The sequence below is a fragment of the Ostrea edulis genome, chromosome 10 (genome assembly GCF_947568905.1).
Source record: "Ostrea edulis chromosome 10, xbOstEdul1.1, whole genome shotgun sequence".
Classification (NCBI taxonomy): Eukaryota; Metazoa; Mollusca; class Bivalvia; order Ostreida; family Ostreidae; genus Ostrea; species Ostrea edulis.
In genome coordinates this window covers 44,656,656-44,670,509 of record NC_079173.1, presented here as the reverse complement: position 1 = coordinate 44,670,509, position 13,854 = coordinate 44,656,656, and the positions used below count along the sequence as shown (strand labels likewise).

Here is a 13,854-nt window from a genome sequence, read left to right as displayed (position 1 = left end):
GTAGTGTTTAGTTTTAATTACAGTGTGGGTTATAAATAGAGGTAGTGTTTAGTTTTAATTACAGTGTGGGTTATAATTAGAGGTAGTGTTTAGTTTTATAATTACAGTGTGGGTTATAATTAGAGGTAGTGTTTAGTTTTATAATTACAGTGTGGGTTATAATTATAGGTAGTGTTTAGTTTTAATTACAGTGTGGGTTATAATTAGAGGTAGTGTTTAGTTTTATAATTACAGTGTTTGTTATAAATAGAGGTAGTGTTTAGTTTTAATTACAGTGTGGGTTATAAATAGAGGTAGTGTTTAGTTTTAATTACAGTGTGGGTTATAATTAGAGGTAGTGTTTAGTTTTAATTACAGTGTGGGTTATAATTAGAGGTAGTGTTTAGTTTTAATTACAGTGTGGGTTATAAATAGAGGTAGTGTTTAGTTTTAATTACAGTGTGGGTTATAATTAGAGGTAGTGTTTAGTTTTAATTACAGTGTGGGTTATAATTAGAGGTAGTGTTTAGTTTTAATTACAGTGTGGGTTATAAATAGAGGTAGTGTTTAGTTTTAATTACAGTGTGGGTTATAATTAGAGGTAGTGTTTACTTTTAATTACAGTGTGGATTATAAATAGAGGTAGTGTTTAGTTTTAATTACAGTGTGGGTTATAATTAGAGGTAGTGTTTAGTTTTATAATTACAGTGTGGGTTATAAATAGAGGTAGTGTTTAGTTTTAATTACAGTGTAGGTTATAATTAGAGGTAGTGTTTAGTTTTATAATTACAGTGTGGGTTATAAATAGAGGTAGTGTTTAGTTTTAATTACAGTGTGGGTTATAAATAGAGGTAGTGTTTAGTTTTAATTACAGTGTGGGTTATAATTAGAGTTAGTGTTTAGTTTTAATTACAGTGTGGGTTATAATTAGAGGTAGCGTTTAGTGTTAATTACAGTGTGGATTATAATTAGAGGTAGTGTTTAGTTTTAATTACAGTGTGGGTTATAAATAGATATAGTGTTTAGTTATAATTACAGTGTGGGTTATAAATAGAGGTAGTGTTTAGTTTTAATTACAGTGTGGGTTATAAATAGAGGTAGTGTTTAGTTATAATTACAGTGTGGGTTATAAATAGATATAGTGTTTAGTTATAATTACAGTGTGGGTTATAAATAGAGGTAGTGTTTAGTTTTAATTACAGTGTGGGTTATAAATAGAGGTAGTGTTTAGTTTTAATTACAGTGTGGGTTATAAATAGAGGTAGTGTTTAGTGTTAATTACAGTGTGGGTTATAAATAGATATAGTGTTTAGTTATAATTACAGTGTGGGTTATAAATAAAGGTAGTGTTTAGTTTTAATTACAGTGTGGGTTATAAATAGAGGTAGTGTTTAGTTATAATTACAGTGTGGGTTATAAATAGATATAGTGTTTAGTTATAATTACAGTGTGGGTTATAAATAGAGGTAGTGTTTAGTTTTAATTACAGTGTGGGTTATAAATAGATATAGTGTTTAGTTTTAATTACAGTGTGGGTTATAATTATAGGTAGTGTTTAGTTTTAATTACAGTGTGGGTTATAAATAGATATAGTGTTTAGTTTTAATTACAGTGTGGGTTATAATTAGAGGTAGTGTTTAGTTTTAATTACAGTGTGGGTTATAATTAGAGATAGTGTTTAGTTTTAATTACAGTGTGGGTTATAATTAGAGGTAGTGTTTAGTTTTAATTACAGTGTTATAAATAGAGGTAGTGTTTAGTTTTAATTACAGTGTTATAAATAGAGGTAGTGTTTAGTTTTAATTACAGTGTTATAAATAGAGGTAGTGTTTAGTTTTAATTACAGTGTGGGTTATAAATAGATATAGTGTTTAGTTTTAATTACAGTGTGGGTTATAATTAGAGGTAGTGTTTAGTTTTAATTACAGTGTGGGTTATAAATAGAGGAAGTGTTTAGTTTTATAATTACAGTGTGGGTTATAATTAGAGGTAGTGTTTAGTGTTAATTACAGTGTGGGTTATAATTAGAGGTAGCGTTTAGTTTTAATTACAGTGTGGGTTATAATTAGAGATAGTGTTTAGTTTTATAATTACAGTGTGGGTTATAATTAGAGATAGTGTTTAGTTTTAATTACAGTGTGGGTTATAATTAGAGGTAGTGTTTAGTTTTAATTACAGTGTGGGTTATAATTAGAGGTAGTGTTTAGTTTTAATTACAGTGTGGGTTATAATTAGAGGTAGTGTTTAGTTTTAATTACAGTGTGGGTTATAATTAGAGGTAGTGTTTAGTTTTAATTACAGTGTGGGTTATAAATAGATATAGTGTTTAGTTTTAATTACAGTGTGGGCTATAAATAGAGGTAGTGTTTAGTGTTAATTACAGTGTGGGTTATAAATAGAGGTAGTGTTTAGTTTTAATTACAGTGTGGGTTATAAATAGATATAGTGTTTAGTTTTAATTACAGTGTGGGTTATAAATAGATATAGTGTTTAGTTTTAATTACAGTGTGGGTTATAATTAGAGGTAGTGTTTAGTTTTAATTACAGTGTGGGTTATAAATAGAGGAAGTGTTTAGTTTTATAATTACAGTGTGGGTTATAATTAGAGGTAGTGTTTAGTTTTAATTACAGTGTGGGTTATAATTAGAGGTAGCGTTTAGTTTTAATTACAGTGTGGGTTATAATTAGAGATAGTGTTTAGTTTTATAATTACAGTGTGGGTTATAATTAGAGATAGTGTTTAGTTTTAATTACAGTGTGGGTTATAATTAGAGGTAGTGTTTAGTTTTAATTACAGTGTGGGTTATAATTAGAGGTAGTGTTTAGTTTTAATTACAGTGTGGGTTATAATTAGAGGTAGTGTTTACTTTTAATTACAGTGTGGGTTATAATTAGAGGTAGTGTTTAGTTTTAATTACAGTGTGGGTTATAAATAGATATAGTGTTTAGTTTTAATTACAGTGTGGGCTATAAATAGAGGTAGTGTTTAGTGTTAATTACAGTGTGGGTTATAAATAGAGGTAGTGTTTAGTTTTAATTACAGTGTGGGTTATAAATAGATATAGTGTTTAGTTTTAATTACAGTGTGGGTTATAAATAGATATAGTGTTTAGTTTTAATTACAGTGTGGGTTATAATTAGAGGTAGTGTTTAGTTTTAATTACAGTGTGGGTTATAATTAGAGGTAGTGTTTAGTTTTAATTACAGTGTGAGTTATAATTAGAGGTAGTGTTTAGTTTTAATTACAGTGTGGGTTATAATTAGAGGTAGTGTTTAGTTTTAATTACAGTGTGAGTTATAATTGAAGGTAGTGTTATAGTACATACTATTGAAAATGGTGGCATGGAATGTAGTACTAAAACCCTCTTGAAATTTTTCTTCCCTTTGGAACAATTATAATTCACGTCGTATATCTTGTAATAAACAATGAAGCTCATGTTCAAATTTTAAAAACATAACGAAAACGGCAGAGATTTTAAATATCATGCATCGTAACAATTTATCAATGTATTAGGAATGATTGTATCCTACGTTCAAAGAATGGAATGACAGAATCGCAGCAGTGTTATTCTCAAATTGAGAATTACACTTTAGATATTCTTTATGGATCAGCCAGGAAAGACAATGTTTGTTGAGGAGCACTCGAGTCGTTCCTATGAAAGGCAAAGATAACGAACAGTGATCAATCTCATAACTCCTACAAGCAATACCAAATAGATAGTTGGGCAAACACGGATACCTGGACACACCAGAGGTGGGATAAGGTGCCTAGGAGGAGTAAGCATCCCCAGTCGACCGATCACACCCGCCTTGAGCCCTATATCCTGATATATATCGTTCGAACCAGAATGCATTGTGTCACCTGATAGGCTATATAATCCTAAAGAATTATCTGTATAAAAAAATTATGGGCCACTTTCTAACCCATCCTCGCGGACATTTACAATCTCTATAGTAAATTGCCGTAAGGGTTGGTTGTACTTTGCATTAAAAACACGATTGTATCCTGCGTAGGAATGGCTGTATTCAAAAGGCGTTTGGTCACGGTGTAGTATTATCGAGTTCTTGTAGATTAACATGACAATCTTTTGGGATGATAAAGACAAATTAAGTTGGGATGATAAAGACAAATTAAGTTGGGATGATAAAGTTAAGTTGAGATGATAAAGACAAATTAAGTTGGGATGATAAAGACAAATTAAGTTAATGGAAAAAACTGAAAATTTGCATAGTAGAAAATTTTATTCCAAAACAAAACAATTTCAAAATTATATCCTCAGAGTAATTGCGTTTAAGTCGTGATTTGGCAAGAAAAGGATCACAAGTTTCGGCGAAATTAATGGAAAAGTAGTTACGAGATGATATTCAGCCGTTGTCTTCAAGTGGCAAGTTGAATTGATAAACTACAAACGGTATACTATGATACAAACCAGATGAAATTATCTTCCATTATATCCTTCTATGCGTCTTCAAGCGTAAAAACAGTAATATCTGAGTATGTGTATCGAATTGGAATTGGAAAGTATGCGTTCACACACTCCTTTTTACATTAAAACAAAGCACAGCTTTCATGTTTGTCAAAGTTCTTCAGTCAATATTTTTTGCATATAATTTCTGTAGAATTTTCAATTTTTAATGGGCTTTCATATATTGTATATAGATTCTTAATGACAAGACCTTGTGATAGAGTTTATTGGATCATGTAACCTTTACCTACTGTATATGAAAACAAAATTCCCTGGCCTAATCAATGTCTCCTGAACATTTAAGGTAAAGCTTTCATATTTTGTAGATAGATCCTTGATATACTTTTGGTGTTTTATTTGGTGACCGTGACCTTGAGTTTTGACCTACTTTTGATAAAAATTTGACTTATCCAATATCTCCTGATCTATTTAAAAGAAAATGTTCATGTTTTGTATATAGATGTTTGTATGACACTGTATATCGGATCATTCCGTGATATATGACCTTGAGACCTTGGTCTTATCCAGAACAGTAAGATCGCGTTAGTAAAAAAATCAGACTCCATACTCATACCCAACGATATGATAATGAATATGGGGTCTGATTTTAATCAGACTGGTGTTGAGGCATATCTATGTTTTAGTTATCTTGCGATCATTTGGGGATATGTTTATAGAAATAAAGATTCTTTTAAAAAATCTTCTAAAAATCACAACAGTTGAACAACGACAGGGCTAAGGTGATTCAGGTGAGCGATGTGGCCCATGGTCGTCTTGTTTACTGAGTGATGGCCATTGGACTTTGAAAATCAAGGCGGTATTATTTAGTTTTCTGTACTTTTTGCAGATAATCGTTTGATATTTGGCACAGTGCTTTGCCGTGACAAATTGCAAATCAAGTTAGAATTTTGTTCCGGTCCAAGGATTTTTTGCTGACTTTTGACCCTTGGACATATGAAATATGGAATCTGTCATATACAGCTTTTTTTGTTATGGAACCTGCTTATTCTTACTGTTCACGTAATACTATGATTATTCACGCATAATATTACGTAAACGACTTGATTTGGGCCGCCGGTAGAAAAGAATCATTTCTTTGCAATACTTACAGAATGCTTCTTATTCAAAAATAAAAGTGCACATTTCAACATAGATGTGCCTCTATCAAAAAGTCTTACCACTTAAAGGGGCATAATCTGTCATTTTGTTATGAAAAAATTAATTCAATGAAAATTGTTCTTTGTTATATATTTCAGTAATAAAACTAGTATTCAATGACTTCATATTAGAGAACATCAGGAAGGAATGTGATCCTCTCCTAGAGAACACCAGGAAGGAATGAGATCCTCTCCTAGAGAACAGGAAGGAATGAGATCCTCTCCTAGAGAACACCAGGAAGGAATGAGATCCTCTCCTAGAGAACACCAGGAAGGAATGTGATCCTCTCCTAGAGAACACCAGGAAGGAATGTGATCCTCTCCTAAAGAACACCAGGAAGGAATGAGATCCTCTCCTAGAGAACACCAGGAAGGAATGTGATCCTCTCCTAGAGAACACCAGGAAGAAATGTGATCCTCTCCTAGAGAACACCAGGAAGGAATGAGATCCTATCCTAGAGAACATCAGGAAGGAATGAGATCCTCTCCTAGAGAACATCCGGAAGGAATGAGATCCTCTCCTAGAGAACGCCAGGAAGGAATGAGATCCTCTCCTAGAGAACAGGAAGGAATGTGATCCTCTCCTAGAGGACGGCAGGAAGGAATGTGATCCTCTCCTAGAGGACACCAGGAAGGAATGAGATCCTCTCCTAGAGAACAGGAAGGAATGAGATCCTCTCCTAGAGGACGCCAAGGAGGAATATGATCCTCTCCTAGAGGACGCCAAGGAGGAATGTGACCCTGATGACGAGGACGATCCTGAATCCTGTTGCCAATGATGTATCAGAATTTTTAATGGTCAAGATTAAAAATGGAATGGAACTTAGCAATCCTTTTCATAGATAACCGTACAATTCTTGACACAAACTCGTCATTTTCACTCATTTCATTTGCATTTATAACTTCGAGGGGGACAAGATTAGTACAACCTCGTCGTGAATGCGAATGTTGTCAATAATTGTAGCCAAGACAGGTGAAATAATATACGTGCATTTAACAGTGTTTTACAAAGTGGACAAAATTTGTTGAAATTTGGATCATACAACTTTAAGATGCTTGTAGTTGTTGATATTGCGTTTTGAACAGGTATATTTTATCATTATTCCAAGTTTGATATTTTGATTCTGATTTAGATTGTTTTCGTGTAAATTTTGTCATTTGTCATTACAACGAGTTGCTATAACATGCTTTAATGAAAAAAGATGTCTAATATTTAAGTTTTACTGAGAGAGCTATGTTGCTAGGCGACGAAAGGGAATTATTATACGGTAGTATATGAAATCAAGGAAAATCTCTTCTCAAGGACCAAGTTGTTTTTAACATCCTCCTAGTTCTAGTTTTTGGTACTAAGATATTGTTTCAAGAGTACTTCATTTAACACATGTATATATTTCATCATTTAAAAATTGCAATGCTTGTTTTTCATTTGATGTGAAGGAGAAAAGTGTATTTTCATTAGCAGAAGGGACAAACTGAAAGAATAAGTTATGGAACCTCCCAAGTTTCTGTGGCTATGAAGTCAATAATACCAGGAATTAAATACAAAATAACAAAAACATCCATGATGATATTTCATCTCAACTTCCTGTTTTGTTAGACTTCCGAAATACGTTGTAATGGTGGATATCAATAACTATCTCTCACTCAATAATTGTCAACATTTTTATCATCCTATGCATTACCTTTCCTCGGTCAGTGATGGTTGACTTCCGTTACCATTTCTCGGTCAGTGATGGCTGACTTCGTTACCATATTTCGGTCAGTAATGGTTGACTTCCGTTACCATTCCTCGGTCAGTGATGGCTGACTTCCGTTACCATTCCTCGGTCAGTGATGGTTGACTTCCGTTACCATTCCTCTGTCAGTGATGGCTGACTTCCGTTACCATTCCTCGGTCAGTGATGGTTGACTTCCGTTACCATTCCTCGGTCAGTGATGGCTGACTTCCGTTACCATTCCTCGGTCAGTGATGGCTGACTTCCGTTACCATTCCTCGGTCAGTGATCGTTGACTTCCGTTACCATTCCTCGGTCAGTGATGGCTGACTTCCGTTACCATTCCTCGGTCAGTGATGGCTGACTTCCTTTACCATATTTCGGTCAGTGATGGCTGACTTCCGTTACCATTCCTCGGTCAGTGATGGCTGACTTCCGTTACCATTCCTCGGTCAGTGATGGCTGACTTCCGTTACCATTCTTCGGTCAGTGATGGTTGACTTCCGTTACCATTCCTCGGTCAGTGATGGTTGACTTCCGTTACCATTCCTCGGTCAGTGACATTCAGTGGTGGTGGATATGACCCCTGGTGTTAAGGTGGGGCCACAATAGGGTTTCAAATCTAGGCAGAAGTTATAATTAAGAAATGTTTAAAAGTTTCCCCCATACAACCACATTTGTACAGGTTGTTGAATCCTCATGTATGTAAAACTTATACGGTACCAATTTTGATGCACCAGATGTCATCAATTGATATTTCATATTCAGTTAATCAAGGAACTTGATGTAGACTTTGTTTATCTGTGTGTTTGTAGATATCATATTGTAATGATAAAATGTGTAATCCAACCTGTGACATTGACGCCATTGATGTTACTATTTTCAGCTATCATTTAAAGAAGCCACAGCTAGTCTATACTTGAGGTTTTCAATACCTGAATATAGACTGCACTGTATGATTATGGATGTTGACAATCACATAAACCACCACATGGATGTTATTCCTTCCAGAGCATGCCGCCAGTTCCTTAAGCTCAAATTTACAAACAAAGGAATAGATGCCGTCAACATAAGCAACATTTTTCGTCAGTCGTGTATTCCAACTTATTTCAAGTTCAAATCTACACCCACTATTTCCTACAAATATGTTTCTACCATTGCATCCAAATTTTTTAATTCTAAACAAACTTTACAGGGCCTGGATATAGACCATCTTATACGTAACCCATCTACAGACTTAAGTCATTAAAACAGGAAGTGACAGTTCCATCGCCAAACGCTCGGCATCAGGTGTGAATGTCACGGGTCCTCGGAGATGACCTTCAAAACGGATGACCCGTGTCACAGTAGGTGTGGCACGCTAAAGAACCCTCACTGCTCAATGGCCGTAAGCGCCGAGCATAGGCCTAAATTTGAAGCCTTTCACCGGACTCGGTCTCCATATGAGTGAGAAATTCTAGAGCGAGACGATAAGCAAGAAACAATCAATCATTTTCTTTGAACTATCGTCCAACTGGACATGTCATTACTGGTGATGTTGATATACATGTAGTTGAAAAAGAGGATCACAAATCACTTATTCTGAAAGGTCCTAAATACAGAGAACCTCGGTCTTTCAATTGGCGACATAACTTCATCTCTATTATGAATTTTGTTGAGGATTATGCCAAACGATGGGCTAAATATGAAAAAGAAGAACTTGATACATTGTCAGAATGAATCAAAAGTATATGAGGAATATTAAAATCCCGCTATATACATATTAAACAAAAGTACGTACCATTGCTGTGTTTAGTAAACCAGCAGTGATAAAAGACTTAGATAGGTTACATGAGGAATACGTTTTGGTTCCAGCTGACAAAGCTTGTAACAACAATGTCTTTGTTTGTTGGCATTAATTCCACTTTTGGTAATCGTACTTATACTCCAACTGCCCTTTCAAAAGATGGATTTCTTCAAAATTATGCTTCAGTTTTAGACACATTTGGTATCCCAGTCAATGGGTCGAATGGATATAAGTTACCATATCTATACTGGATTCCTAAACCTAATAAAAACCCTTACAAGCAAAGATACATTGCTGGATCCAGCAAATATTCTTCCAAGCTCCCATCTTTGCTCCTCACGAAAATAACAACCATGAAGGAGAAATTTCAAACTAACTGTGCGACTACATATGCCAGAAGTGGTGTAAATCAAATATGGATTCTAAAAACTTCTAAAGAACTTTAAACAAACTTGAAATCGCAAAACTTTTCTAAAATCAACAACACTAAAACGTATGACTTTTCAACACTTTACACGACCATTCCTCACGATAAATTAAAGACTAGACTTTTGACATCATAGACAGCTGCTTCTTGAACAAAAATGGAAATGGAAAACGCAAATATTCCTATCTAGTGATTAACAATCCAAAAATTACTTTGTTAAACGCCACTCTGATTCCACGCACATTGATTTCTTCATTGAAAATATCTTCGTGGTATTTGGTGATCAGGTCTTCCAACAGTCTGTTGTAATTCCCATGGGCATGAATTTGTTAGCTGACCTGTTTTTATATTCTTATGAAGAATTTATTCAAAAACGTCTACGTGAGAAGAAAAAAATCTCTTGCTGTGGCCTTTAATTCGACATTTAGATATACATGATATCGGTGACGTATTATCCATTAACAATAATTTTCATTCCTATGTCAATTCGATATATCCCAGTGAACTCGAAATAAGGGACACCACAGAGTCGTCCACTTCTGCTTCATACTTAGATATTCTATTGATAGTAGATATTAACGGCAAACTGACAGCTGAACTTTATGACAAACGGGATGATTTCAGCTTCTCCATCGTCAACTTCCCATAATGAAAGGTGAAGATAACGAACAGTGATCGATCCCATAACTCCTATAAGCAATACAAAATTGATAGTTGGGCAAACACGGACCCCTGGACACACCAAAGGTGGGATCAGGTGTCTAGGAGGATTAAGCATCCCCTGTCGACTGGTCACACCCGCTGTGACGGAATTATCCGTAGTCAAAATCAGTGTGCCAAGAACAGCCTTACAATCACTTACCATTTAAAAGTTTAGAGTTTATGACCCTGGTCTAGTTTATATCAAGATTTTCAAAGATGTTTTCCTATAAATTCCCATGTAACACTTTGATCCCCTATTGTGGTCCCACACTACTTGAGAGGTCCCCAATTTGAACACACTAGATCCTAAGACTTTTTATTAATATGACTCTGTTTTTCTATATATGTAAACTTTGGAATCCCCTATTGTGTCCCCATCCTACTTCCGGTGATCACAACTTGAATCCGTACTACCTGGGGATGATTGCATATTGATATGAATATAATTTTCATCTTGTTCTAGAGATTTTTCCTACATATCCCCACTTAAAAATTTCATCTTCTATTGTAACCCCATATTACCCCAAGAGTAATAATTTAAAAAAAATGAATCTACACTCTGCCAGGAAGCTTTCATGTAAATTTGTCTTAGCGGTTCTTGAGATGAATTTTAAATGATGTCACCCTATTTTGCCTTTTCTTAATTATCTACCCTTGGAAGGTGACATAGCCCTTCATTTGAGCAATTTTAAATCCCCTTTACCCAAGGATGCTATGAAACATGTTCGGTTGAAATCGGTTCTGTGATTTTGGAGATTGAATATTGTTTAACGTCCCTCTCGAGAATATTTCACTCATATGGAGACGTCACCATTGCCGGTGATTTTGGAGAAGTCAAAAATGTCAAAAGTCTACAGACGGACAAACAATCAAAAAAAGCTCGCTCCAGCTTATAGCTCAGGTAAGTCAATAAAGGAACACATTGTTTTTCATATTGTGTATTCATTTATTGACACAATAGTTAATTAAAATATACCAGTTTACATTTAACACTAATAAATACAAGTGTTTATTAATTGTATGAACAAGTGTATCCAACAATTGTATGAACAAGTGTATCTAATAATTGTATGAACAAGTGTATCTAATAATTGTATGAACAAGTGTATCTAACAATTGTATGAACAAGTGTATCTAATAACTGTATGAACAACTATCTAATAATTGTATGAACAAGTGTATCTAATAACTGTATGAACAACTATCTAATAACTGTATGAACAAGTGTATCTAATAATTGTATGAACAAGTGTATCTAACAATTGTATGAACAAGTGTATCTAATAATTGTATGAACAAGTGTATCTAACAATTGTATGAACAAGTGTATCTAACAATTGTATGAACAAGTGTATCTAACAATTGTATGAACTAGTGTATCTAATAATTGTATGAACAAGTGTATCTAATAATTGTATGAACAACTATCTAACAATTGTATGAACAAGTCAAAAGCAATCTGCGTGTCCAGTAGAAGCATCTGGAGATGTGGACAAATGAATGATTTCTATACAGTTCATGTACACGTGTTCCAGTCGTGAGAATCTATGGGATTGAAAAAGCGAAGGTAATGAACAGTGATCAATCTCATAAATCCCATCAAAAATACAAAAACTGAGATTGAGGTAAACTTTCTTACAGACTGCAAATAATGTATTCCTGGCATGCCTTGTTGCATATGTCATTCATAGGAAAAATTGCAACAAGTTTTTTTTTTCTTCTAGATTTGTAAAAATATGCCATGATGAAATCCTGGTCAGACCACACCCTCACTGGATTTTGCCACGACTTTTCCCTTTTGAATATATACATTTATTAAGCCACACCCATCACTATTTAACCATGCCTTTCGACCCTGGTCCTCTTCTCTGTGTACTACATATGGTGCAGCGTTCCTGTAACCAGAGAATTAATCAAAGCACTGAGAGTACTGATAGAACACAAATGAAAGCAATAAGCAATCTTTTCTGTTATTTACTTGTATTACTATTTTACTGTTACTTGATTGTATTGCAACAATAAAATCTATTCCGTGTGTAATGTGAATATTTCATATTGCAAATATATTAAAAAACTTTGTTATGCCCCCTCCCCAAACACAAAAAAAGAAGAAGGAAAAGAAAAGAAAAACGAGAAGAAATTGAAAATTCCTGATGTACAATTCAGAAAATCAACAGACCATGGAATGTGTTGGTAGGCAGTCCTCATGGAATGCATGTCTGCAGTAGAATAGCACAACATTGCTGGCATATCTCAAATCTACAAAAAACATAGTGACATATTTCAAATCTACCAACAATATAGTGGCATATCTCAAATCTACAAAAAAGCACAGTGGCATATCTCAAATCTACAAAAAACATAGTGACATATCTCAAATCTACAAAAAAAACACCCCACAGTGGTATATCTCAAATCTACAAAAAAAACAAAACAAACAAACCACAGTGGCATATCTCAAATCTACAAAAAACATAATGACATATCTCAAATCTACAAAAAACACAGCTTGACCATAATTATAGAAAAATGAACCACTGAGCTACCTACCATTTTCATACGCAGTTTCATTAACAAATTTTAATCAGTATACCTGCCCTTTTAACCTTAGTATGTGTCATCCATAGTTAGAGACAATTTATCGATAGAGAGGGGAATAAAAAGTACATGTGACAATATCATTTAGTAAAACGAAGTGTAAGTATGTCATGAATTTGACCTTTGTCCTTAAGTTATCCCTTGACTTTTCAAAAGTTGCTGTCATGCAGAGTTTAAAAGTCATTTAACCAAGATCAAGCAAAAGACATATGAAACAGATCGACCACAATATATATTGCTCCAGATCTTCTTTCTCTGGGACATAAGTGACAATGACCTACCTGTCACAATGACCTACTTGTCACAATGACCTACATGTCACAATGACCTATCTGTCACAATGACCTACCTATCACAATGACCTACCTGTCACAATGACCTACCTGTCACAATGACCTATCTGTCACAATGACCTACCTATCACAATGACCTACCTGTCACAATGACCTACCTGTCACAATGACCTACCTATCACAATGACCTATTTGTCACAATGACCTATCTGTCACAATGACCTATCTGTCACAATGACCTACATGTCACAATGACCTACCCGTCAAAATGACCTACCTGTCACAATGACCTATCACATCACAATGACCTACCTGTCACAATGACCTATCACAATGACCTACCTATCACAATGACCTATTTGTCACAATGACCTATCTGTCACAATGACCTATTTGTCATAATAACCTACTTGTCACAATGACCTACCCGTCAAAATGACCTACCTGTCACAATGACCTATCACAATGACCTACCTGTCACAATGACCTATCAGTCACAATGACCTACCTATCACAATGACATATTTGTCACAATGACCTATCACAATGACCTACCTGTTACAATGACCTACCTATCACAATGACCTATCTGTCAGAATGACCTATCTGTCACAATGACCTATCTATCACAATGACCTATCTGTCACAATGACCTATCTGTCACAATGACCTATTACAATGACCTACCTATCACAATGACCTATTTATCACAATGACCTACCTGTCAAAAT

The 13,854-nt window shown here is 34.5% G+C and overlaps 2 protein-coding genes across 10 annotated transcripts in view; one reads left to right on the top strand and one right to left on the bottom strand.

Moving 5' to 3' along the window:
* The window catches only part of LOC130050809 (uncharacterized), a 355,157-nt gene that overhangs the window by 329,082 nt on the left and 12,221 nt on the right, over positions 1 to 13,854 (top strand). The gene's annotated exons all lie outside the window — the stretch shown is intronic.
* The window catches only part of LOC125666232 (vacuolar protein sorting-associated protein 41 homolog), a 57,824-nt gene continuing 55,512 nt past the window's right edge, over positions 11,543 to 13,854 (bottom strand). For 8 of the 9 annotated variants that reach the window (XM_048899357.2, XM_048899361.2, XM_048899358.2 and 5 more), the window contains 2 exons: positions 12,412 to 12,491; positions 11,543 to 12,127 (listed from right to left, as the gene is read on the bottom strand). In XM_048899357.2, the coding sequence (XP_048755314.1) occupies positions 12,065 to 12,127; positions 12,412 to 12,491 (143 nt within the window). In that variant the 3' untranslated portion in view covers positions 11,543 to 12,064. The remainder of the gene's footprint in view (positions 12,128 to 12,411; positions 12,492 to 13,854) is intronic. The other variant, XR_007366597.2, reaches the window with a different exon arrangement.